General features: G+C 39.3%; 1 protein-coding gene across 2 annotated transcripts in view; it reads left to right on the forward strand.

The window, feature by feature from the left end:
- LTBP1 (latent transforming growth factor beta binding protein 1) overlaps window positions 1-27,149 on the forward strand; it is a 395,779-nt gene that overhangs the window by 302,240 nt on the left and 66,390 nt on the right. For both annotated transcript variants that reach the window (XM_063443116.1, XM_063443117.1), the window contains 11 exons: window positions 3,655-3,828; window positions 5,754-5,776; window positions 6,671-6,767; window positions 7,129-7,227; window positions 8,995-9,120; window positions 11,395-11,520; window positions 11,895-12,017; window positions 13,589-13,708; window positions 16,605-16,730; window positions 23,815-23,937; window positions 24,035-24,157. In XM_063443116.1, the coding sequence (XP_063299186.1) occupies window positions 3,655-3,828; window positions 5,754-5,776; window positions 6,671-6,767; window positions 7,129-7,227; window positions 8,995-9,120; window positions 11,395-11,520; window positions 11,895-12,017; window positions 13,589-13,708; window positions 16,605-16,730; window positions 23,815-23,937; window positions 24,035-24,157 (1,260 nt within the window). The remainder of the gene's footprint in view (window positions 1-3,654; window positions 3,829-5,753; window positions 5,777-6,670; window positions 6,768-7,128; window positions 7,228-8,994; window positions 9,121-11,394; window positions 11,521-11,894; window positions 12,018-13,588; window positions 13,709-16,604; window positions 16,731-23,814; window positions 23,938-24,034; window positions 24,158-27,149) is intronic.

Consider the following 27,149-nt stretch of genomic DNA (forward strand, 5'->3'; position numbering starts at 1 on the left):
TACATCTTTCTCAAAAGAGCATAGTCCATGTTCCAGTTTTTTGATCGATCTTTTCCGGATGTATCAAGAAGCTGAAAAATGCCAGGTCACGATCGGGAATAAGAGCCACTTTGTCCGGTAACGTTGGGCTGGGGCATTCTGCCTGAAGTTTCGATCCTACCTCCTTATCCAAGGGGTGGCGGAGCCAGTAACACAGGTGCAATGTGGTCCGGAGGGTCCCATTACAAGGAACGAGGGCATTTAATGAGCTGGTGGATCGAATAATCTCACCAGGGTCATCAGTGGTGGTTGGCGGGCCATTTGGCGATCAGTCAGGAGAGAGTCCAACACAGTCTCCCTCACTTAGTGGGAATGGACACTGAGAAAAAAACCTGCACTGGGGGATGCGGCACCTGAGCTGTCGGCCCAGTATTCATCCAGGACATCACAACTCTCCTCCACCGGGTGGCCGCTTGAACCAGAAGCCTTCTTGGTTAACTTGGCAGGCAGCTTCTTCTTTATCGATGGCCAGTAACACAGGTGCAATGTGGTCCGGAGGGTCCCATTACAAGGAACGAGGGCATTTAATGAGCTGGTGGATCGAATAATCTCACCAGGGTCATCAGTGGTGGTTGGCGGGCCATTTGGCGATCAGTCAGGAGAGAGTCCAACACAGTCTCCCTCACTTAGTGGGAATGGACACTGAGAAAAAAACCTGCACTGGGGGATGCGACACCTGAGCTGTCGGCCCAGTATTCATCCAGGACATCACAACTCTCCTCCACCGGGTGGCCGCTTGAACCAGAAGCCTTCTTGGTTAACTTGGCAGGCAGCTTCTTCTTTATCGATGGGAGCGCCATGGTCCTTCCAAGGTCCCTTACATGCGGAGCCCATATCCACAGAGCAGAGGGAATCGCCCGAGCTGGAGCCCCGAGCACCTGAGGTGCCGGGTCCAGGGTAGCCGGTGGAGCATCACCATGGAAGGCAGTGAGGGCTTTGGGCAGTGAGATCACTATGGTGGCACAAAGCCAGGCCTGGAGACCTTCAGGGCATGGAAATCTGCTCAGTCAACCATGGCTGTATCACTGCCACAGAGGTAAAACACTGTCAGTGTGGTACCTGGTGAGGCCAGGTGGGGGTCACCCAGCGTGCAAGAGGGGGTCACCCAACGAGCACAAGCATACCATGTAGTATAGGCCAGCAGGGGAGGGGGTCACCCTCAGTATGATTATAACATGGCACTGTAGGTACAGCAGTGCAGCCAGCGGGAGGAGATCACCCTCATTATGATTAAAACAGGACCCTTTAGGTCCAGCAGTGCAGTCAGCGGGAGGGGTCATCCTCAGTATGAATATAATAGGACACCCAACCCAAAAAAGTGTCACTGACACCATAGCAGGGCCCAGTAGAGGGTAGTAATGTCAGACAGGGTAGTGCCCTGTAATATAGTAGCTGTAAGGGGGACACCCAACACATAACAGGCCAGAGGCAAACTCCACCTGCAAGGAAAATAAATTGATGTATGAGGGGCCGGCTGCACAGCCAGCACGTTAGGGGAGCAGGCAGGCGAGGAACCGCAGGTCCAGGTCGCCCGGGAACGTGTGGGAGCGCATGTGACACCAAAAAAGATGGCTGCCGCCGCGTGGAGCCACACAGGTCCAAAATAAAGCCGCCAGCGGTCTGTGTGCCCTTTCAGAAGTTGCATACATTGCATTAACATTACCCTCAAATCATTCATCTCTGTGGTAAGTAATCTACAAAGGAACACTCCACTGCTAAACATAGATAACTTTTATATGTAATGCTAGAAATAGTGTTGTAGATTTCGAGGCTACTCTTGGTCCCCTTAAACTGAAGGTTAGTCCTGCAAGAAAGTCTCAACATCAGAGTTCCACTCCCTTTCAGGCCAATCAAATGCCAGATTGACCAATAGCTGCTCTGCTCCGCTCTAATTAGGTTTGCTTATGTTCATAGCACTCCTGAAATGCTGTGGATATAAAGTATATCTAATGATGTGTTCTCCTTGCATTTGCTGGGGATACTTCCTGGGACTGGGAAAATTTTCTGGACTGGACTCTCCTGCCTGGACTCTCCTGCCTAACCTGGAACTGTCGTGAGGTATGATGTCATCTTTTTAGATATCATAGCTCACAAATGAACTGCCTGCAGAAACTCTTACGAATAACAAAAGTGGTAGTACCCGTAACAATAGTGGTAGTACCCTTTTTTTTGTTGTTGTTGGTTTTTTTTTTGTTCTAGGATGTTTCCTTCTGTTCAAATGGGAAATCCTTAAGAGGACACTATAGGCACCAAGCCATACTGCTGGTAAAGCACAACGTGTGGAGTGTCAGAGTTTGTTTACCTCTAGTAAAAAAATAAAAAAAAATAATGCTGCAATATTTATTTCTATATAAATATTTTCTTTGAACTATTAAGCTAACTATAGCTTAAAGGATTTTTTTTCTTCAAAAAAAACTATTATTTTGAATATAATACATATAGTGATTCATGCATACATTTTGTATACAAGTCCACAGACGAAACATATTAGTTTGGATTTGCAATGGTTACATGTTTGGATATAAAGTTGGAAGGCAACTCATGTTTGGAAGATTGAGGTGTGATGGTTTAAGTCAGCCATCCATGTATTTAGTTTACTTTTAAACATAAATATTTGTCCTAATTGTTTATCATATTTTACAGAGAAACAATTTGCTACAATTATTGAAGCACATGACAAAAGCATCTGTCAGATCTTTTAGGATATTGTCAGCTAATGGTAAAGCAGTAAAATTAATACCATGCACATAATGTTCCTTATATGGAGGACACTGATTTATATGCAGTAGACAACACAGAACTAAATGTGTTCTAATTCAATAAAAATGTTATGACTGGTGTATCAGCATGCAACCCTTGACAGTTCCTCTGCTATCATTACAATCTGGTCCTTGCATACCTGTATTTTCCAACATAAAATGTTCTGGCTATTTGGTATCCGTAGCGCTAGTGTTACAGATAGCAAATAGCCAGAACATTTTATTTCGGAAAATACAGGTATGCAAGGACCAGATTGTCATGATAGCAGAGGAAGTGTCAAGGGTTGCATGCTGATACTTCTGTCATAACATTTTTACTAATCTCTCAGATGAATTAGAACACATTTAGTTCTGTGTTGTCTGCTGCATATAAATCAGGTTCCTCCCCATAAGGAACATTATAGCATGGTTTTATCTAAGAAATTGCTTGTAGGGTCTGTAATGGTAGAATAGATCATCATTGATCCTTAACAAAAATATCTTTGTTTTTTACCTTGAATTTTTTATTCCCAGATGTGATCATCCACTAGCATATTCTGTAAATTAGGAGACATGGCAATACATGAAGGAAGTATTATAAAATTGTTATACTTAACTTTACTTAAACTAAACAATTATCAATGAGCCAGTATTTAGAGATAATACAATACAGCTCATATGAAGATCTTGTGTTTTTTGGCTCTTTAAGATAAGTTTCATGAACAATGAACTGGAATGGTAGCCTGATAAATGTATGTTAGAACATTATCGTATAATTCAAGAACATTTAGATTATATGAACTAAATATCTTGACATAAATTGAAACCCACAAGCATTTCCCCATGTTTTAATTTCACATTTTATTGTCATTTTAAGTGGCTTTTAAAGAAATCTGCCCTGGTGGAATGGGCTACACAATGCCTGTGGTAAGAGTTCCACCACCTGCAAGAACATACACCATGCAGCCTCCAGTGAGGACAACCCGTCCACCAGTTATAACCAAGGAGGAACCAATTGAAGCATTATCTGTGTCCGAGAAAAATGACCCAGGTGGGTCTACCAATCAAGGCCAGTGGGAACGGGATACAACAGATTATTTTACGAATTTAAGCTGTGTTTCTCCTAATACATTGAGAATGATATCTGAAATAGAGATAGTATCGATCAGTTAAGGGATACTTTGACAGTATTCAGAGGTTGTTGATGGGTGGGTGGGTAGGTAGGTGGGTGGGTAGGTAGGTGGATGGGTAGGTAGGTGGGTGGGGGGGAGGGGGCGGAAGGGAGAAATGTAAATATTTTTTTTTCTTTGTTTAACCCCTTAAGGACCAAACTTCTGGAATAAAAGGGAATCAGGACATGTCACACATGTCATGTGTCCTTAAGGGGTTAAAAAAAATCATTATATATTTGTCTTTGCATATAAAACACAATAATAGAAAGGAAGAGTATTGATAAAAGTGCTCAAATCACCAAGTGTGAATCACTCCAAATCACACAGAAAATATATAATAAAATAGCATAAATAGTATAGTGAGAGCAAACTCTATACACCGAATATAAAACAGATAAAATGTATAAAACAGGCAATGTTACCATATATCTTGAATGTCCTAAAAATATAAAATAAAGAACATAGTATAGCCTGCATAAAATAAACAAAATAAAATAAATATAAAATTGCCCACTCACGTGGTGCTGAGCCGTAAACAGTGGCTCAGACTATAGGCGCCTTGTGAAATATTCCTGGAGACCACAATGCTGGAAAAGCAGGTTTAGTTGATCACTGAAAGAATTCCCTTGTATCATTTGATGAAAGCCAAGTCAGGAAATACAGGAACAAACTTTATTTGCATAAAATAGCATTTATATTTATTTTATTTTGTTTATGTTATGCAGGCTATACTATGTTCTTTATTTTATATTTTTAGGACATTCAAGATATATGGTAACATTGCCTGTTTTATACATTTTATCTGTTTTATATTTGTCTTTGCAAACTATATTTAGTTGCACATTCTGAAACAAATGTGATAATGGGATAAATGTCACAATATAAACATTTTAGTTGCACACCAGGCCACCAACACAATCTTTATGCATTTTATAGTTTGATCTCATTAAAGAAACATTCCAGAGTAGTTTGTCAAACTGTTTTAGAGTGACATGGATTTCCACTCATCATAACCACTGCAGTGGGGTATAGTGGTTATGGTGCTTGGAGTGTTTCTTTAGTATGCAGTAGAGTCCTGCATGCTGAAATCTTTTAGCTTTTGAAAACAAACTAAAAAACAAACAAAAAAACAGCCGACAGACATTGTTTTTCTGTGTGGGTTTCCTCCTCCTTCTAATACAGACTTCTCACAGCTCATTCTGTGCTGCCAATAACTTAATTACACTCATAATGAAGTATTTGCATTAAAGTTGTGTTGGTGCCTGAAATGTCTCTTTATCATTTATATATTTAATTCTAGAAAATCAGTTTAGGCATGGTTATCATCCACCATTTGTTGATGGACTTTCATTTGGAAGCCCATGACAATGTGATGTTATGATGGCTATTAACTGTTTATAGCTAAATTTATAGAGCGTCACTATTATTCAGTCATAAAAAGTATATAGAAAAAGTATACTTTATAAAGGTTAATTAATTCATAATTTCCCTTCCCTGGAAATGTTGGTAATATTATGAGCATCTCCAGAATACACCTGCATGCATATTGTTTAAAAGTTCCACATATGCATTAACGATGGACAACTCGCCTTAGCCCTGAAATGAAACCCTAATAATTCTGCAGGTGTACATGATTAGTGTATATAACTATATCCCATTTATTAAATGGTTTTATGAGAGAGAGAAATATATTTTAGAGCTCAATTAGTGAATAACTGCTTTTCTGATTTTATGACACTGTTCAAACATACAAGATCAACTCTTGTGAACAGATGCTTTAACATGATTTTGCTTCTTCTTACAGATTCCACTGCAACTTCTGAACAGGTATGATGACAATATTTAATGAACTGATTTGAAGAAGATAGTAGTAAAAATATCTAGCAATGAATACCATTCAAATTATTTTCCGGACACGGCATAGCACAAGAACTGAACTGAGAATTCACAGTGAATGCAAATTTAAAGTAAAAATAAGTGAATTGGAAGAATGATCAGTTATGTTTCCAGTTAAAGGGAAACTCCAGTGCCAGGAAAACGATCCGTTTTCCTGGCACTGGAGGGTCCCTCTCCCTCCCACCCAACAATCCCCAGTTGCTGAAGGGGTGAAAACCCCTTCAGACACTTACCTGAGGCAGCGGCGATGTCCCTCTCCGCTGTCTCCTCCTCTGCGCCGCTCCTCCTACTGGCTCCGTCGGCCGGCGGGCGAGACTGATCCCGCCCACCGGCCGAGGAGACCTAATGCGCATGAGCGGCAATTCCGCGGATGCGCATTAGGTCTCCCCATAGGAAAGCATTGAAAACTATTTTCAATGCTTTCCTACGGTTTTTAAAAAAAACTGCAATAATTACACTTACAGGGTTAGGAGTAGTGGGAGTTGGCACTCAGACCACTCCAATGAGCAGAAGTGGTCTGGGTGCCTGGAGTGTCCCTTTAAGCTACTCCGACCTTAAATTCGAAATTCTCTTTGGATTTACTTTGAATTCTCACCTTTGTAAATAACCCTGTCAGTGTCAGTGTTTTTAATTGAACTTGTTTTTTTTGTTTTTTTCTATTTTGCTAGTTCCCTCATTTAAAAACTAAATGCCTTGTAATTTATCTCCATAACCAGCAAGTGTGCAATTGTTCTATCTTGTGAATGTATGTCATTATACATGTTTATTATTAGCAGCGTAATCATTCCTGGGCAGTGTTCTCATCACTTTCTCATATTTTGACAGGAGCTTGTGCCAAAAAGAGAAAAACCTGATGTGGATCGTAGACAACCTCAGCATTCACCCGAAATTTCCACCATTAACCTACATCCGCAGTTCCCAGGTACCTATAATATTTCCCATATTAACCAGTTTGGGTTGCCATTGTTTAAACTCAGGGTTTCACAACAGTTGGATATCAATTCCATCTTTAACATTGATTCCATAATGCATCAATATTAGTTTTCATGGTGACAGTGATAGACAAAAAAATGGACGGACAGTATATGTATATGAGTTCACTGCTGCTTTGTAAAAACAATTGCATTTAATTAAATTCAGTGCATTTTCATTTGCATGTCATCAAATCAGTCATATGACTTTATTTGCAAAAACAAAATAGATAATCTGCCCATGTAATTGTCAGCAAGGAATTAAAGCAATGGGTATAAAAGATCAAACAATTGTTTTTGTTTTGTTTTTAGTTGTAATTGAAAAATCGTCTCCACCTGTTCCTGTTGCAATTGCCCCAGATGTTTCCACATCCAGTGCAAGTCAAGTGATTGCTCCTACTCAAGTAACAGGCAAGGATAGCAAACTGCAAAATGTAGACATCTTAATGAATTTGAAAATAAAGCATGCTTTGCTATTATTGGGGGTTAAGACATTTCGTTAATAGTGAAGACATCAAATAATTTAATAAAAAGTTGATATTGAGTAATTTACTTGGATACTAATATTATTATTATTATTTTAGTTTTTTCTTCTTTGTCTGGTTTTAAAGATTTTTAACAGTCAAGTAAAACACATTTTTACAGTATTTTCACAAGTTTGCCTCAAATTATAAAGAAGATGGCTGGACATGTGGTTTCCTTAGCATTTGCTTAAATGACTACCGTGATCGTGGATATAATGTCAAGTCTATCCACCATATGAATCCAGATACTATGTTACAGCATTTCATTCCACAAAAATGATAGTAAACTGTACTGTCCTTGGTGTCACAACCCACCATATGAAGCAGTAAATCCATATATTCCTCAAGGTTTGCTTCTATTTACTGTGGGTTCATTCATTTATTGCTAGGCTACCTCTGCTGACAGTACTGGAAAAATATAAAGCATCAATTCGCAGAGATAACTTGAAATATCTGTCCTACTTCACATATCACAGCGTGGCTTCCAAGCGTAATTCAGCTCATCCAGCAGATCTATTTCCCTAGTTTAACAGAAGGAAATTAGATGGCATTAGTATTTTAGTTATTACTGGAAACCTTTTATTAGAGGGAGACAACCAACTTCTTTGCGCTCAGTTGATCGGCCCCAACCATAATATACAAGATGGAGGCTTATTAATTAATTAATTATTTTCTTTGTCGACAGCAACACAGTGTGTGAAGCTCTAATTCACTGTTTTTTTCGTATTTCCTTTTCTTAGAACACTTAGGGAAATAGATCTGCTAGGTAAGCTTAGGTACGCTCAGAAACCAGCCTGCAAGCCGTGATAGTAAATATCCTGGATGTTTAAACTGACTTCCAAGCATAACTAAATTCATAAGTGGAGTGACTATTTCCTCTGCTTAGTGAGTCAATATTTAAATAGGTAACTAAAACCATTAACTATCAGATATATAAACAACTTAAAAGTGACTAAAACATGCTTTACCTCTCTGTATGTGGTATTATCAAAAGAAATGATAGATGCCTATTTCTGCCATCATATTCGGGTTTATAGTTGCCTGCTTCATGATGCAATTGATCTAACCAGAAAACATGGATTTACATGTAGCAGTCTATTCAGTGAAATAGATGTGAATGAGAGTTTATTTAAGTCTCCTATTTTTTTCTTTTTCTACTCTATTTTTTTCCCATTCTTTAAGTGTAGACATCAAGAAAACTATCATACAATCCATACATTGACATAGTTAATATATAACATGACAGACCAATTTTTGACACATAATTAGTATTTTCGCCACAACAAAAAGCAGTGGTGCTAAGAACAGGAGAATAAAAAGAAAAAGCCACAGATGGTGTAGGAAGAAGAAAAGACAAAACAGAACAGCCTGCAGAATTTCTTCTTAGTATTTTTAAAAAGGTTGTGTGATATGTACATAATTTCTTATTCTTTCCTTTTCTTTCTTTAAGAGAAAATATGTTCTGAAAGAAAATACAATTTTACATATAAATAAACATTGTTTTGGCTCTAAATCTGAATTCGGCTGAATTTCTAACTTGCACATTTTTTAAGTTGAGTGTGTGCCTAGGAATTAATATATCAAAGTTTTGATGCAAGCTTTAAATTATAGTTCCTAATACACAATTTTCTGGCTGTATTTCTTTTATCTATAGAGATTAATGAATGTACAGTGGATCCTGATATCTGTGGAGAAGGGCAGTGTGTTAATCTTCCTGAAGGATACACTTGTATCTGCTTCACGGGATTCACACTAAATGAGGAGAGGACCAAATGTGTAGGTGAGACAGAGTTACTCTATTACTGTATTTCTAACGTAAATATAACCATTCTTACTGTGACACATCTGCAAGTTGAATGCTTGCTTTTCCTCTGGAGTGAATAGTTGGTTTTGTGTTGTGTTAGCAGGCTTGCTTTGTATAAAGAAAATACTGCCAGCCAGAATCATGACCAAATAGGAGTGCAGACATTTATTAGGCAGGCATTGAGTCCTCTGTTCTTATTGAACATTTTTAATGAAATGCACTGACCACCTGTTGCATAAATAAAAAATAACAAAAAAAATTGAAGAAACAAAAGATGGAAAGAGAGAAAGGTTGGGGAAAGAAAATGTGTCCTTTCTTCTTCTCCTGGAATGTAATTGTACATGTATACTTAACGACCTACCTGTTTAAGACTGCTCGGACTTACAACCAGCTCTCTAATGTGAGGATTTAATGGATTTCCACGTTAGAAAGCTGTTCTATGTTCAAGGAATTTTCCCCAAACATAGATTTCAGAGATTCCCTGTGCTAGTGAGCTGAATTATGTTAAGGGAAGTTTCCCCAAACATAGATTCACGGAATTCCCCCAAACGTAGATCTGCTCTCTTGCACATGCTCGCTAGCATATCCTCACTTACCGACCAACTAGTTTTACGACCGGGTCTTAAGAACGGAACATGGTTGCTAAGTGAGGACAGCCTGTAGTTTTAAACATTGAAATATTTTCACACACTTTACTATATATTTGCATCACTTTCAGTGGATCATATAAGCACCTGCACTACCTAAACTCCAATGCATATGTCATGGTGCTAGACATTTCTCTGTCCCTTTTTTCCCTTTTTTTTTTTTTTTACATTGTATATCTAAATAAATGAGGACATACACTCATCAACCACAACATTAAAACCACCTGCCTAATATTGTGTAAGTCCCCCTTGTGCTGCCAAAACAGCTCTGATGCGTCAAAGCATGGACTCCACAAGATCTCTGAGTGTGTCCTGTGGTATCTGGCACCAAACAGACTGTTTGGGTCCTGAAAAGAGCGAGGTGGGGCCTCCATGAATCGGATTTGCACCTACAGGTGCTCAATCGCATTGAAATCTGGGGAATTTGGAGGCCAAGGCAACACCTTGAACCCCTTGTCACATTCCTCAAACCATTCCTAAAAAATGTTTGCAGTGTGGTAGGGTGCATTATCCTGCTTAAAGAGGCCATTGCCACCAGGGAGCACAATTGCCATGAAGGGGTGTATGTGGTCTGCAACAATCTCTAGGTAGGCAATACTTGTCAAAGTAACAATCAGAAGGATGTCAGGACCAAAGATTTCCCAGCAGAACATTGCCAGAACATAACACTGCCTCCTCCAACCTGGCTTCTTCCTATAGAGCACCCTACTGCCATCTCTTCCCCATGGACTTACAAACACCCAGCCATCCACCTGATCTAAAAGAAAACAGGATTCATAAGACCATGCAACCTTCTTCTATTGTTACATGGTCCATTTCTGATGCTCAAATGCCCATTGAAAGCACTTTCGGAAATGGGCTATCATGAGCACTCTGATGGTTGCTTGGCTCACTTTGGTTGCCAACGGTTTAGACATTAATGGCTGTGTGTTGAGTTATTTTGAGGGGACAGCAAATTTACCCTGTTATACAGGCTGTACACTTACTACTTTTCATTGTAGCAGAGTGTAATTTCTTCAGTGTTGTCACATGAAAAGATACAATAAAATATTTACAAAATGTGAGGGGTGTACTCACTTTTGTGAGATACTGTATTGATCTCTCTATAGATCTGTCAGACTTTCAAGAGAAGGAGAGAGGGATATGCAGACTATTAAAAAATAAAAAATAAAATTTGCAGCATTTTAAATATTGTTTGGAAATTATAAAATAATACCATCTTTGTGTTCAGGAGACATTTTATAAATCATTCAAATTGAGAGATGTTATAAAACCATTAATCAGATTAAATATTTATTGAGAACAGATGAATACATTATTGTTTTTCCCCAAACAAGTAAAGTATTAAGACTTTATAGATAGACATTACGAGGCTGATTATTGGACTTTTAATAAGTTACTTGGCATGTCAGCAGGGTAAGGTGAATGTCAGTATGCCACAGTATTAGATTTTAATATTTAGGCAATTAAAACTGGACTGGTACATTTTAGGTGCTACAGACAGCTTATCATAATCCAAATCTGAAATAGACTACTGCTGGTTTACAACTGTGATTTAGTTGCCCAAGGGACAAAACTGTGAATTATGTTTTGTTTTTTTCAGACATTGATGAATGTACGCAGGTTCCTTACCTCTGCTCACATGGCCGCTGTGAAAATAATATGGGAAGTTTTCTCTGTATTTGCCATGCTGGTTATATGGCTAATGAACAGGGAACAAATTGCATTGGTACGTTTTTACTTATTTCTTTTTATTAATATAAACTGGACACGTTAGTTTGTGAATATGACTCTTCATATATTGATCTCTGGTGTTCATAACATGTAATACCTCATAACATTTGTATGCATTGTTCATTTCCTGCTTTTTTACCCTTCCGTTAAGGTATTGCTTAATAGCCCCAAAAAGAAGCATAGCTTGTACTCTGTAATGCTTGTATGTAAGTCCATGCCAGTAGACCAAAAGACTGTCATGACAAGTCATCTGTCATGAAGGAAGAACTTCTTTTTAGAATTTGATAACACAGCACATCTTGAATCCTAACAAGCACATAACGAGTCTTCCAAGATTCTCATCAAAACCATGGTTTGCTTTATTTCCAGATGTAAATGAGTGCCTGCAGCCAAACATATGTGAGAACGGACTTTGCATAAACACCGCTGGCTCCTACCGCTGTGAATATTGTGCAACTGGATACCGAATAAATAGTGTGGGTCGTTGTGAAGGTGAGCAAGTGTTAAATTCAACTTGAGCAGGTACTGTGTAGTGTAGTGATGGCTAACTTTGGTACCTCGTGATGGCTAATGTTGATACCTCGTACTTAATGCTAAGCCAAACCTTTTTTTCGGGACTCCAAAAGTAGCACACTTGGAAATTGAATAGCTTCGTCAAAATACATGTCTTAGACAATTTGGAGATGTCTTAACACGTGTAAGTATTATTTACAGCATGTATTACAATACATGATTGCAAAATATCTTTCTCACAGTCTTCACTTTTATCTAAAAATCTCAAAATTCTACGAACCAGTCTTGTATCCCAAATCTTAAAGCTATGTCTACTTCTATCTATATTATATCAAATCTGAGCTCAAAATTTCCACTAACTATTGGTGAAAATAAATTAAGCCCTGGTGAGTAGAAATTCACCCCTGGATGGTATACTATGGTTTGCAGTGACAAATAACGTTTTTATGGAATAACTAATAGGATATGATTACAATTTTTAAGTGCTGTCTCTCACTCTTTCAAATTAATAAATGTTAAAAATTCTGTAGAAATCAGTAGAAACATAATCACATTTCACCGACTCAGAATCATTAAATCATTATTTTAGATTTTTACTTTCACATATTTTAAATATAACAAGTGCTTTCCAATTTTTTTTCTTTCCATGAAAAAAAAATTACATTTTAGGACAGAATAGTCAGTTTGGAGGAGCTGCTATTTTGATTTAGTGTAAATTTAGCAATTTTCATGTTTTTTTTTTATTATTATTCAATAAGCACTTTAAAAATACATTGTGTTTCTGTAATGGTATTTTTGTAATCTATGCAGCTGTCAAATCAAAAGTATGAATGACCTTAAATGATAAATTAAAAGATATAGTTTAGATATATTGTACAAACACAAATATAGTGTGTAGAGCTTCAATTCAACATAGTTCATTAGAATTTAAGAGGATTTATGCATCAGCAGATTGGAACATGTAAATGGTGCAGTCATGTTGTTAGAAAAGCTAATGACAAATTCAGAGCCAGTCTCTTAAATGCATGATTCTTTCTGCTTTATCGGTTTGATTGAATTTATTTATTTGGTAATATGTTCAGAGTAATCTTGTTACATGATTATCATCTCAGTTTCCAAATGTCACACATTATTAAATAATTGCTTTCACGTTTCAATGTTTGTATAGTCTGATGACAGCTGCATAGTCTAAATGGTTGTTACAGTGGACATAATTGACATTATCTTATCATCATTATCTTATTTTCCTGTGTTTTTATAAAGGAATCATTTTTTTATTTTTTTTGGAATATATCAGATGTATAATTGCGCTCATATGCACATAGCAGCAGTTAGTGAATGTTTAGGCACAAAATGGGGCCAGTGGGACTCTATCCTAAAAGGTGTGACCAGAACTCTGTTGTACAGATTTACCAGCTCAATATTTAGAATGGGTCTGCATGCCAGAGTACCAAATTAGACCATTGGTAATGGGAAAGTAGTGGACTAAGAGCAGTGAGAAGGCATTAATTAGAAAATTTCTCTGACAAATAACCTTTTGCTTCTGACAGATATTGATGAATGTCTTTCTCCAAGCACATGTCCAGATGACAAATGTGTTAACAGTCCAGGCACTTATTCCTGTGTTCCTTGTGAAGAAGGATATAGTGGATTCAATGGGCAATGCTATGGTAAGTATGTATGTAATTGACGAATTGGCATGTTCCATTCCAGCTCATGTTCTCTAATGTCTAATAAGGGAGATATGGCAGCTCCGTTAATATATTATATTTTAATTGGAATACAACAATTGCAGTTTATGAAAGTCAGTCTAAATTAACTACTTAGGCACACATGACAGCATTATAACCATAGATGCACAATATACATATCTATGTGAATTACAATGTTAGCATGTGGATTTCTCTGACAATTGCAGACAGGTGTCACAGAAGCCTTAGGCGAAACTAGATTGTAGAATACAGCCCCATTGTATGTCCCATCTCTCCAACAAGTCGGTTTGTCAAATCTCTTTCCCGATAAACTGAAAGTAAAGCAACTTAAACTCCAGCCCCTCAGATGTTGCTAAACTACAACTCCCATGATTACCTGGCCATTTGTTGCATTTAAAGAATTATGGACATTGTAAGACATAAACATCTGGGGGAGCCAGAGTTTGAGATCTCTGGTCTAGAAGCTCTAGATGTTACGCGAAAGACCACACGATCCTAAGATTACCATGCATTAGGCTGAGCACTTGATGGATTGTTGTGAAGATTGCTGCCTCTGGACTTAGGGGCACTGCAAGCAGTTTCTCTTGGGTGATGAATCACATTCTTCCATCTGGATGATTTACAGACCACTCTTGGTTTGACAGATGCCAGGAAAATATTAACTGCCTGACTACATAGTGCAAAGTGTATAGTTTGATGGATAAAGAATAATGGCCTGTGGTAGGTTTTTTTGTTTGGTTTAGGGTAGGATCTTCCAGTGACGTTACATGTTAATAATATAAGTTACAGTGATAATCTAAACAAAGCTGTGACATTTCTGTCTGATTTTTTGCCCCTTTTTTGTCCTGTTTATTTTATATGCTGCGCCTTTGGTTCCCTAGCCATAATTTTTCAAAATATGCCATTCTACCTTTATCAGACATACAATGAATTGATTAATATTTCTCTAATTTTTTTCTGACAGAAAAGTACTTTGTTTCACTTATTTATTTTATTTTGTTTACCATTCTAATTTTGGCAGTATTCTGAAATGGAAATATCTGTGAAAACCACCTGAATTTGCTATTAATAAAACTGTCACTGTTTAATTAAATTTTAGTATACTTTATTTAAAATCATCAAAATGACAGAGCAATTTAAACTCTAGAGCCACATAAGGAAAGGTGTGGAAACAACTGTAGGGCCTCTACTCCATGCATTAAAGGAACACTTTAGTGTTAGCAATACAACCGTGTATTCCTAACATTGGAATGTCCCTCTGCCTCCTCACCCCCTAGCTGCGAAAGGGCTTAAAACCTCCCTATTTTACTTACCTGATTCCAGTGGCGATGTCCATTGGCATTGGATCACACTTTTGCGCGAACATCAACCGATGGACATCTGCAAAGCTACACTGACTATTATACTAATATTTCTTATTATAAAAACTGTATCTGAGAACTATAAATGACATTTAGTAAATATCCAATATGGAGACTTTTATCTCAATGTTTATTTCATCCATTAGTGTTCAGATCAGATATGCAAATTTGTGCAAGGATTATACTGCAGAGAACTGTTTATGTTGTCAATGTTTTTGTGTACTTCTCCCAGTTAATACTATTAATTTATATGGGCTTGTCAAACAGGAACTAAGAAATGATAGATAATACATAGAGAAGCAAAAAATGCAAACTCTCTAGACACAACTAGGAGATGCTACCTGGTTAGGTCCTCTGGTAATTTGGTCAACTGGAGTAGCCAATTTGTTTTTTCAATAATTAATACATATTTTTACAATATTTATAACAATCCCATTCATTTACACATTATTCCTCATCATAAAGGTTTTGTTGTAGCCTTGGATGCCCAACTTTCATTATTTTTGTTTATTACAATCTGTAGCTTCGTTAAGGGAACATCTGCATCTGCACAAGCAGAGAAGAGTGAAATGTATATTTTTTTTGTTTCTTTATAATAACATCACAGAAACAATAAAAGGGTGAAAAAAGACCAGGAATCCATCTGATCTGCTCCCCACCACTTTTATTTGGTTGTATGATTTTAGATGTTTCTTTGGTAAAGTTATTGAAAGTGTTTCAGTATTTCTGTCAAATATGGTTAGAGTAAGTATGTTTAGAGTAAGCCAAAGATTAGAGCAGAATAATGTATAATATAGAGTAATTAGCATTTATCCATTATTAGTGTCATAGTTAAAGTATGCAAATTTATTTAAATGAGAAGGAAACCACACTCTTCATTTGGCACTAGTTTCCATAGTTTTTACCTACAGACCACTTTAATACAGGAAATATTACAGCGTTATTCATTGCAGATATTTTGACCACTCACTTTGAATTTACTTTGAATTATCTTCAGTAAATAAACATTTTAGTTCCACCACTTCAATCCATCCAATCCATCCAATCCAATGTATGACTAACATTGTTTTACTCATGCAGTCTATGCTCATTTTGCAACATTTCAATCCAGACCAGATACTTGTCAGGTATTGAGTAGAAGAACTATGATTTATATCAAGTGCTTTTATGAATTTTTAAAGAGACCAAACTTAATGTTGTACCCTTCAAACAGAGCAACTTTTTCGGTGTAGTTTATTTTTCCTGTGACACCATGAATACCACTGTGAATCCATACAATATTGTAAAAGAATACTTTTTAAATATATTGTATGCATTAATTAGGATATATTAATGTGTTTCTTAATAAATTTGTCCTTAATTTGAAGATTGAGTGCAGATTTAATATAAATGTATGGAAGATGTTTTCTGGCTATTAAACAGAAAAGTAAAATTATAGCTTGGTTTAAATACATTATTTAGATTTTTCTTTGTATTTATTCTAATTATTTTAGATATTAATGAGTGCCAGGACGATGCATCAGTGTGTGCTAATGGTGATTGCTCCAACCTTGAGGGATCTTACAGGTGTTTATGTCGAAAGGGATATAAACCAACCTCTGATGGAAAGCAGTGTATAGGTATTTCAGCATTGGATGTCAAACTCCTTATCGTTCATTTCTTTCTTTTTCTGTTTATTCACCGTTGTATTAATGTTTAACCCCTTAAGGACCAAACTTCTGGAATAAAAGGGAATCATGACATGTCACACATGTCATGTGTCCTTAAGGGGTTAATGAATGATTTTTTTTACATATTGCATCTTCTACCACAGCCATTAGTAGCTGACATAGAGCATATAGTTATTTTTCAAGTGTATTTTTTGAGCAACATTCTAACAAGGGGGAAATTAAGAAGGAAGTTAGTGGAATGCATTTTCAGATCGCCTCTTTTATAGGTTTGCCTAGAGCTGCCTTGCTCTTTATAAATTAAGTCAATTTGTATAATTAACAAGTCAGCAAACTTATACTCGAACATCTAAACGAGACCTTGTATTTTACCCTACATATATTTAATTTTGGCATTGACATTGAAGTAGCCTAAACTGCATATAATGTTCTGAACAATTAAAGGACCACTATAGTGCCAGGAAAACATACTCGTTTTCCTGGATCTATAGGGTCCTTGGGTCCCCCTCACCCTCAGGGACCCCCTCCCGCCGGGCTCTAGGGTGAGGAAGGGGTTAATCCCTTACCTTTTTTCCAGGGCCAGGCTCCCTTGGCTCTGGGGACTCTCCCCCTCCTTTCCCGTCATTGGCTGAATGCGCATGCGCGGCACGAGCCACGCGCGCATTCAGCCAGTCTCATAGGAAAGCATTCTCAATGCTTTCCTATGGACGCTGGTGTCTTTTCACTGTGAAAATCACAGTGAGAAGCGCGGAAGCGCCTCTAGCGGCAGTCAATGAGACAGCCACTAGAGGCTGGATTAACCCATTTGTAAACATAGCAGTTTCACTTAAACTGCTATGTTTACAGCAGAAAGGGTTAATCCTATATGGACCTGGCACCCAGACCACGTCATTAAGCTGAAGTGGTCTGGGTGCCTATAGTAGTCATTTAAGGACTGTTGAAATAGATAAGAGTCATCAAAGAAGTGGTTAACTAAAGAACATTTTGTAATATACTGTAGAGTGATCCTTCCTGTGAGGTCAAAATATTTGACTGCTTTTCTAACCAAAGTTAGTTTAATTGCCAGATAAGACTGCCCTCTCCCCTCAAATCCCTAAAAGGGCAAAAACAAACATTAATAGTACTGCCTGAAACTGTATTGCTTTCAGCAATTTAACAAAGAGGCTAGAAATATATAAACGAGATGTTAAGACCCATATATAGATACCAATGGTCTGGAATTACAGCACAAAGTCATACACTGGTTGGACATTTCTTGAAATCTTCCCTAAACTAGACTAGGAGATTTGTATCCTTCAACGTCAGTTCACATTAATTTGGCATGATTGGTGGATTGTACAAATTCCTGAACTCAGTGTTGAGATGTAACCAGATCACGAACCAAACAAATAATGCAATGGACGGAACTCTGTCCTTGGCACCAAAAAAGATGATTGATGGCTATGGCACAGTCACCAATTGTTGATTTTATTCCCAGATCAAGTAAGAAGTAACCAAGAAAGGGGAAAAGGGAGTAGTAGAAGTAAAAAAAAAAAAAAATGCATCTATATTTATACATTACTTAACCCATTAAGGAAGGCGGGCGTGCTATTCCGTCTTTGGGGACCCGGCTCTAAACCCGGCGGGCGGCATAGTACGTCCCCGCCGTCCAGGGGACTTATCTGCTCGCCGGTGATCCCACGCTGACGATCGAGATGGGGGGACTTACCTGGCATCCCAGGCAGTCCCCCTGCAATGTGATTGCGAGGTCCTCATGATCACATGGACGGAATAGCCATTCATAGCAGTGCCAGCAGGGGGAGTGCCTGGAATGACCGGTAGTCCCCCTGCTGCCTTTAATAAAGTAAAATAAAGTTTTAAAACAGTTTTTAATTCAGTAATATATACACACATATATATATATATATTTGTGTACGGGATTATGGAAGGGGCGCACATTAAAACTGTGTGTAATTTTAATATATGAGAGTCGGTTGAGGTGTGCCGAAACCGACGTGAGGTTAGGCCTGCAAAAGAGGGCCCACCCAGGTATAAAGATATATGAAAAGGGTGTGGTGGGAGGGAATTTCCGAAATCGTCGCAGACAGGTGAGTGGGGGGAACGCGGGTTTAAATAGGCATTAAATCCCTCCCACAATTTCAGGCATAACGCCTTCTATTTGTGTACGGGATTATGGAAGGGGCGCACATTAAAACTGTGTGTAATTTTAATATATGAGAGTCGGTTGAGGTGTGCCGAAACCGACGTGAGGTTAGGCCTGCAAAAGAGGGCCAAAAAATGTGTGACATTTATTAGACGTAACAAATCACTTAGACATATTATAGAAAGCGAGCCTGATTTCTTTCTGGATTTGGAATGAACCGGTTGTATGCCGAGGACTACCAGCGTCCCATCTTCTCTACAAGATGAGTTGGAACTGGATGACTTGAGGCTACTGAGGCGGGCCTAACACGGAATGAATGTACCGAGAAGGAACTTTGGATTGAGGCCAAGACTAACAAACAAGGAGCGAATGTATAGCATGAACTGTTTGAGAGATGTGCAAAATTTGTACGTGCAACCGTTATAATCGGAACGTATTTAGCATCTTGAAACCACATACAATACTTACACATATCGAAAGCCGTAGAGTACGTTTGCTTAGTATTAGTGGACAAATCTTACCTGCGTAGTCTAACTACAGGCATGATTGATACCTTTTTTGAGCTGCAGAGGAAATCTGGACTGCGTGTTCTTTTATCTCAACCGTTACGTTTAAGCAAGGTCCGACGTCAGGACTTCGGAAGTGGCTAAAGTGGAGGAAACTGCAGGGGAACTTGAGACGTCAGGGTTAGTGTTTATTAAAGATAATACGATACCTGGAGCTATTTCTTGTAGCGTGCTGTGAGGAGGAAGGAAATGTAATAGGTTTAAATTATGCAAAACTCAGAAGCTCATTGAGCTTTCTCGTGTAGTTGAGCTGCTAGCTAATGGGAACCAATAGGTGAAGATAAGGACTATCCCGTAAGAGTTGAGGCCGTGCCAGTAGCCCTGTGTTTGAGAGAAGTCCTACCTACAATTTAGGCCATGTGGACTTGTACCATCTAAGCGTGGCAGGGTATAACCTCTTGTGGAAAAGTGATTAACCTGACCGAACACGTGCGATTACCTGCATTAAACCATAGCGAAAAAGGACTATAACAGGCGCCTGAAGAAACTGCCGTGACGTGAAACGAAGCATAGAATGCAAAACCGTGACCCACCGTAGGGAAGTGTTTGCACAAGAGAGGAACCTGAAGAGGAGCTTTGACAAAATTTGAAGACGATATGTGTTCGTATAGCAAGTACCCTATAGCGGTTATTTGATAGGCATGAGAACGTAAAGGATTGAACTACAGGATGCATGAGGTGATACGCCTTGAATCTGAACATCCAGCATGACCGAAAGTAACTCCCGATGAGCTACTTAAGCTTACATAAAGAGAAGCGTGAACGACAACAAATGCGTGACGAATGAATTGTCAGTGCATGGAGGACCCCGTGAATGTCGGGCGTGCAGACAAGTCCCTAATTAGCAGATAAGGATTCGAATAATATTAGTTTGGCCAAAAATGGAGGCGGAGTGATGCCTCGGTGTACGATATGAAACAGGTGGGAATTCCGTTCACCTGGTCCGAACAGATCGCTAAAGCTTGTCCTGCACAGCTCGTATAAGCGACGCCGACGTGAAAACTGGGTGATAGTATGAGTCGATAAACGGTAATTGAGAACACAGCGTACCAAAGTGCCGCCAAAACGTTGCGAATAAACGGTATATCCGTGATACCTGAGTCCAGAAGCGGTCACTGAACGTCACGTCAGCGCCTGGAGGACCCGACGATGGTCCGATACGAGGCCAAAACTGTGCGACGTGCAATGCGGAGGGCAACGTGAGACCCAACACACCAATTTGACGGAATATAAGCAAGAGATGCCCGAAACACGTTGTTGGAGGAACCGCTGGTCTTGGAGTCTCCAAGCTTGGACTGGGCACGTAGTGTACATGGTACCTAAGGATCGCCAGCGAGCGACAGGTTGGGGTAACATATATATGTATATATAAATATATACAACCATATATACATGGGTATCCTCGAACAGCTTAGCACTAAGCGTCTAGCAGACCCATTGCCCATAAGAGATAACGTATAGAAAGCACCGGAGTAGCCGAGTACGATAGTTCTTAAACACCGTTTTGCCTCAAAGTAGGAGTATGTAATGCACGATCGAATCAAAAGGCGGGAAATAAAGCGCCAGGATACCTGAAGCGGTTAAGGGGTCGAAAACATAGTGACTATGCTGGACAGGTCTGGGGATGTGCCGCCCCCCCCCCCAGCTTACTAGGAGCGCGAGCGTGAGTGCGTGCGTGCTGGCTGACTAGCTAGTGCCGCGATGCAGCGAAACGATTACACTAGGTTGGTGACAGGTGAGGCCCTGCTAGTTGCCAAGCGGCATGAGAGGCTCTATCTTTGCGTTGGCGTGAGGGGGCAGCGTGGCCACTGAATGAGGTGGCGGGGTGTCGGCCTCTCGGTGACAGTTAAACATAAGATAGAATGGGAGTGACGGATGAGGCCCTCTCTATGCCACAATGCGAGGCGACTAACTATGATTTGGCCCGAGGGGCATAGTACCTCCGAGTATGAGGATGGGTGTTGGCCTCGCGGGACCACTAACCTATGGCGAAGAAGCCAGGGGAAATAACAACTAGTGGACACCTAGGAACCTAACAGCCAGCAGTTGCTAACTAAGATGGAAGGTCGGGTAGTGAAAGAGGACATGCTACAGAGCGAGACGTGGGTAGCGATGAGGTAGGATCGTACGGTCTGAGCGAAACTGGAGTGCCCAGCGAGCATGTGGGGTCCGGATGGTCGGGACGTAAGAACTAGAATGCGTGTATGATCGTATGTATGGCCCTCGGGGCTCGTGGTGCCAGACCGTGGCCTTGAGTCGAAATGCAATGCGAATAAACGTGTATATCAGTTGTCGTAATACATATATGTTCGTAGTATCGTTAAAAGCGTACGTGCCTTAGCCGAGGCCCGCTCCCCAGAACTGCAATATGAAAGTAGACGCATTTGTCCAATAACGCAAGTGCTGGTCTGCGTAGGAGTACGCCGGGTTTTACACGTAACGCAAATCGCCGCGCTGACTGAGGATGAATTAGGGCTGGTAGAGACGACGCACCGCGTGCTGTGTACCCACATTGCTTAGAAGACCCTCACAACGATGAGCAGGCGAAAGAAAGTCAGAATAGCCAATTAACCAAAAATTTAGCCATAAGCAAACGAGCAGGCAAATGTCCGAAACCGCCAATGCGTGTCCCTGTATGTCCGTATGTCAGTGTGCGTATCTGCGTATGAATGCGTACGTGAATGTCCGGGATAATGTATTAATATAAACACGGAATCATGATATCATTATAGTTCTTTATTTTTTTATTTATTATTTTTTTTTTTTTTTTATTTTTTTTTTATTTTTTTTTTTTTATTTTTTTTTTTTTAAAGCTATAGAAGCTGTGACCTACAATCATAGGGCATGCATTCTAAACGAACCAGAGCGTAAAACCACCCACAGCTGTGCTCAGTATACCGCCAGCGTGCTGGAGGTACCGCGGGAGTGCTAAGTGACGGCTCCCCTACTCCCTGAAAATTAACGGCTGCGGTCCATAGACACGTAAAAACAATGCCGGTGGTATAGATACATTCGAATAAGATGCAAAACAGGCACAGGAGATAGGGAAAGTTTAAAACACAACCATTATGACAGCGAGCTAATAATGAAGTGTTTAGGAGACAGAGGTTTAAATGGAGTCACAAATTACGAAGGGTCAGTTCACCACCCGCTGATAATCCACGTGCAAGACAAAGGGGGAAATGCCTACTTCAAATATTCACCCCCTTAGCTACCTGTCTGCGCTACTGAACTTCGAATTGAGCAAACAGCTTGTCACATCACTAAACTCACTACTTAGTTGATAAACCCCGTACGACTGCCTTCCGTAACACGATCCCCCCAAACAGTGATAAACTATAGCCCCCAGAAACCCTATCCGCAATGGTTGAGAGTAAAGGGAGTTGTAGATTGCATTAGGTGTGAGTAGAAATTAGCTGTGTTCGAGATAGCATAAAGTGAATATAAATAAAACAAACTACACAGCCGGTTAGCGCCAGCAAGCCTACCTCTCCCTAATTAACTCCGTAACATAAGAAACCTATTTATTTACATATTAAGTAATTATTAAATGATTAGTGTGTACATATATAAATTTGTGTACGGGAGGCATGACCAGGTACAGGAAGGACCCCCCGCCGGCGAGACGGCCATCGGTTCCCATCGGAGAAACGCGACAAACAGCTGTGGCTGCGAGAAACGAGGAGGCCGACGGGGTGAATCTGGCAGGAAATACCGTGGGTCAGCGGAGCAGGTAAGTGAAACCATTCACTCCCCTACAAAGCCCTGCCCGAGGATAGTACGAAAAGCGGTTGTAGCAGCTAGCTAGAGAAACGTAGCGGGAAGCCATACAGAGCGTTTGGTGTTGTATGAAAGGCAATGCGAACGGAATGTATGCGTGAAGGAAGGTAATTTGAAATAGACTCACGGTTTGTACGAGATCGATGGATGGCTTCCGCGCGTGAAAAATACTCACGAAACCGGCGGGCAGTGTATGAGCGTCGCGGGAGACTGACGTCGGAGGTCTGTGAAAACGGAAACGAATTTCCGAAATCGTCGCAGACAGGTGAGTGGGGGGAACGCGGGTTTAAATAGGCATTAAATCCCTCCCACAATTTCAGGCATAACGCCTTCTATATATATATATTTATATATATATATATATATATATATATATATATATATATATATATATAAAATCTAAGTATGTGTGTGTGTGTATATGTATATATGTATAAAGTACTACTTTAATTTGTGTTATGAAACCTCTGGAGAATTGGTGAATTAATGCAACTTTCTGAATGCTATATTCTGGACCTATATTATGTCCCTCTCTCTCTGCTTACAGATATAGATGAATGCCAAGCTGGCAATTTATGTTTGAATGGCCATTGCCAAAACATTGAAGGTTCTTTCATGTGCTCCTGCAACCAGGGATACCAACTTTCAGTATCTAAGGAGCAATGTGATGGTATGTACACATCATTAGAAAAATACATCTAAACTATATATTTTTTTTCAAATATCAATGATCTGATCAATTGGTACTCCCCTCTTTTATCTTCCAGATATTGATGAATGCCAAAACAGGAGTTTGTGCGGTCACGGTCAGTGCAGGAATACACAGGGACATTTTACATGTGTATGCAATCAAGGATATAAGCTATCTTCTGCTGGAGATCAATGTGAAGGTAATATTGATTTATTGAAAAGTAATGTTTATTTTAGTGGTTGAGGTAAAGCATTGATAACCAAAAATACATAATAAGAAAACAATTAGTAGAGAACAGTTTTTAAGGAATACAGCACAATTAAAGGAAAACCGTTACATATCTAGAATTTACATCACTGAAATAAACAATGAGGATTTTTGTGTGATACTCAATTTTATTTTTTGCTTTTTTTTCCTATTAAAGAGAAAATGTTACTTCACTAATGAATAGAACATTTAAAATCACCTGTAAATTTTCACATGAAGTGAAATTATATGAAAGGAACGCACCATGCAGTGGTTATGGTGCCAGGAGTGCCTTAGTGTTGCACCTTGCAAGTATTCAAGCAGTTTATAGAATAATTTGACCTTCTACCTGGGTTTTGCTGCACCCCACTGCACACACCCACTTCAAACAACGGAGAGCCTCACATTACTGCGTATTAGCCTCCTCTAGCTTTCCTGAGCCAAATCCCGGTAAGAGTGTTCCTTTAAAGATTTAGCAAATTTCACAGATTTAGCACATTTTTTTTAGCAATGTTCAGACCAGGCAAAACCAGGACAATTATTGCATGTGCAAAGGAGAAATAGAAATATTGTTGAGGTGTGGATTTCCACATTTACTTTTATTTTACACACCTTACAAATACATGTTTTTTTTTAATCTTAGGGATATTTAAACGTAGCATTAAATATTGTGGTATGTTACAGTTCCAATTTAAAGAGTTACTAAATTATATTATAACCAGTTCAGACAAGGCAAAGGCAAAAGAAACATTGCAAACTAGGAGATGAAATTGAAGCATTGAGGCATATTGACCCCCATAGGCTTTTGAATGAGAAAATGACTTATCTTAACCCCTTAAGGACCAAACTTCTGGCATAAAAGGGAATCATGACATGTCACACATGTCATGTGTCCTTAAGGGGTTAAAGTCGTCACCAAATATATCATGCTGAATGGTGCAGACTTGTTTGGAATGATTGAATTCTGAACTGTTTTGGCTTTAGTAAATATCAGAATTGCCAAATTGGTAGGAATTCTGGCATTTCCACTGAATATTATTTTTCTTTAGTAAATAGATCTGATAGATTATGGATAAGAACTATGTATTAAACACTGACAAGCACATCACTGACTGTAGTGCTTTGCCAAACGTTAGGAACTGCCTAGTTCTCTCAGCCTTTCCAAGATCCCATGTGATAATCACTTATACACGTGCTTTATAACTGTGAACAATATGTCATTGACTTGTAATGAGAACTGTCTGCAAATAACTGTATAATCCTCCAGCATTTCTCAGATTAATAAAACAGTTGTTTGGAAATAATTATGCATCAAATTAAAATTACAGATAGCCTGTTGTCATAATGGGAATCTAGCATCAAAGAGTTTCACCAACCACAAAAAAGAAAACATTTGTTTGGTTGTTGTAACCATTGCTGGCATGCAAACAAAAGCACCAACAATCCTCCTCTAAGTTCTCCCTGCAGCCCTATCCTCCTTCCATACAGATTCCCTCACTGCAGGTGGTATTCATTGGCCGAGAGATGATGATCTAACACTCTCAGCTAACTGATAATGTCCAAACCTGGTAGGAGTTGCTATGATGATGCAGAAGTATGAACATTTGCTCTGTCATAGCAACTCACACCTGGCGGACGATACATTCACAACATGGCAAGGTTAGTGTCAAACAGTTTGACAGATTACCATAGAATATCGAAAGGCGTGACACAATAACCACAACAGAGTGCTTTAGTTTCCCTGATAGAATTGTTGAATCGTGGCTTCACCTAAAGTGTGAATTAACATTCTAGACCCAAATAGCCAAGCTAAAACCATTCCCTTTGATTTATTTTTACTTTTGTGAATACGCCAATATAACAGAGTTGGAATCTTTTTCAGATTAGCTACTTTGAAAACAAATTGTGAAATTGTGTAATGTAGCAATCCCTATATTTCACCATTAGATATTGGCTTGTAAACACAAAAGAAAATGTGACAGAAATTTTAGGACAATCACTTTGATTGCACAATTCAGTTACCACAACCCAACATGTTAATATAATACATTGTAATGTCAGTGGGAAGGTTTATGATTTTATTTATTTTTTTAAAGGGAAACTCCAGTGCCAGGAAAACGATCCGTTTTCCTGGCACTGGAGGGTCCCTCTCCCTCCCACCCCCCAATCCCCAGTTACTGAAGGGGTGAAAACCCCTTCAGTCACTTACCTGAGGCAGCGGCGATGTTCCTCGCCGCTGTCTCCTCCTCTGTATTGCGTCGGCCGCTGGGCGAGACTGATCCCGCCCACCGGCCGAGGAGACCTAATGCGCATGCGCGGCAATGCCGCGCATGCACATTACGTCTCCCCATAGGAAAGCATTGAAAAATAATTTCAATGCTTTCCTATGGGGAAATGAGCAACGCTGGAGGTCCTCACACAGCGTGAGGACGTCCAGCGACGCTCTAGCACAGGTTTCCTGTGCTATGAAGGAGGAAGTGACCTCTAGTGGCTGTCTAGTAGACAGCCACTAGAGGTGGAGTTAACCCTGCAAGGTAATTATTGCAGTTTATAAAAAACTGCAATAATTACACTTGCAGGGTTAGGAGTAGTGGGAGTTGGCACCCAGACCACTCCAATGGGCAGAAGTGGTCTGGGTGCCTGGAGTGTCCCTTTAAATAAATCAGCAATTGTTGCTTATGTGCTATAAGCATTTTTTTGTTTTTGTTTACAACATTGCATTTGAGTTTGCAGTCCATTCAAGCCCACTTGGTTTGCTAGCCAGGCTGCATCAGCTGGATAATGATCAAGATAAAGTTTCTCAAATATCTTGACTCCTTCAACACTGGAGTCAGACAGAGTATTTAACTTTGCATATTTATAAATAAATAAAATAAATTCTACTGAGAATTTGCAAGATGGTAAAGGAGCTCACATGACAATTTAGCCCAAAATAAAATATATGA

This window comes from Pelobates fuscus, chromosome 2 (assembly GCF_036172605.1).
Source record: "Pelobates fuscus isolate aPelFus1 chromosome 2, aPelFus1.pri, whole genome shotgun sequence".
Classification (NCBI taxonomy): domain Eukaryota; kingdom Metazoa; phylum Chordata; class Amphibia; order Anura; family Pelobatidae; genus Pelobates; species Pelobates fuscus.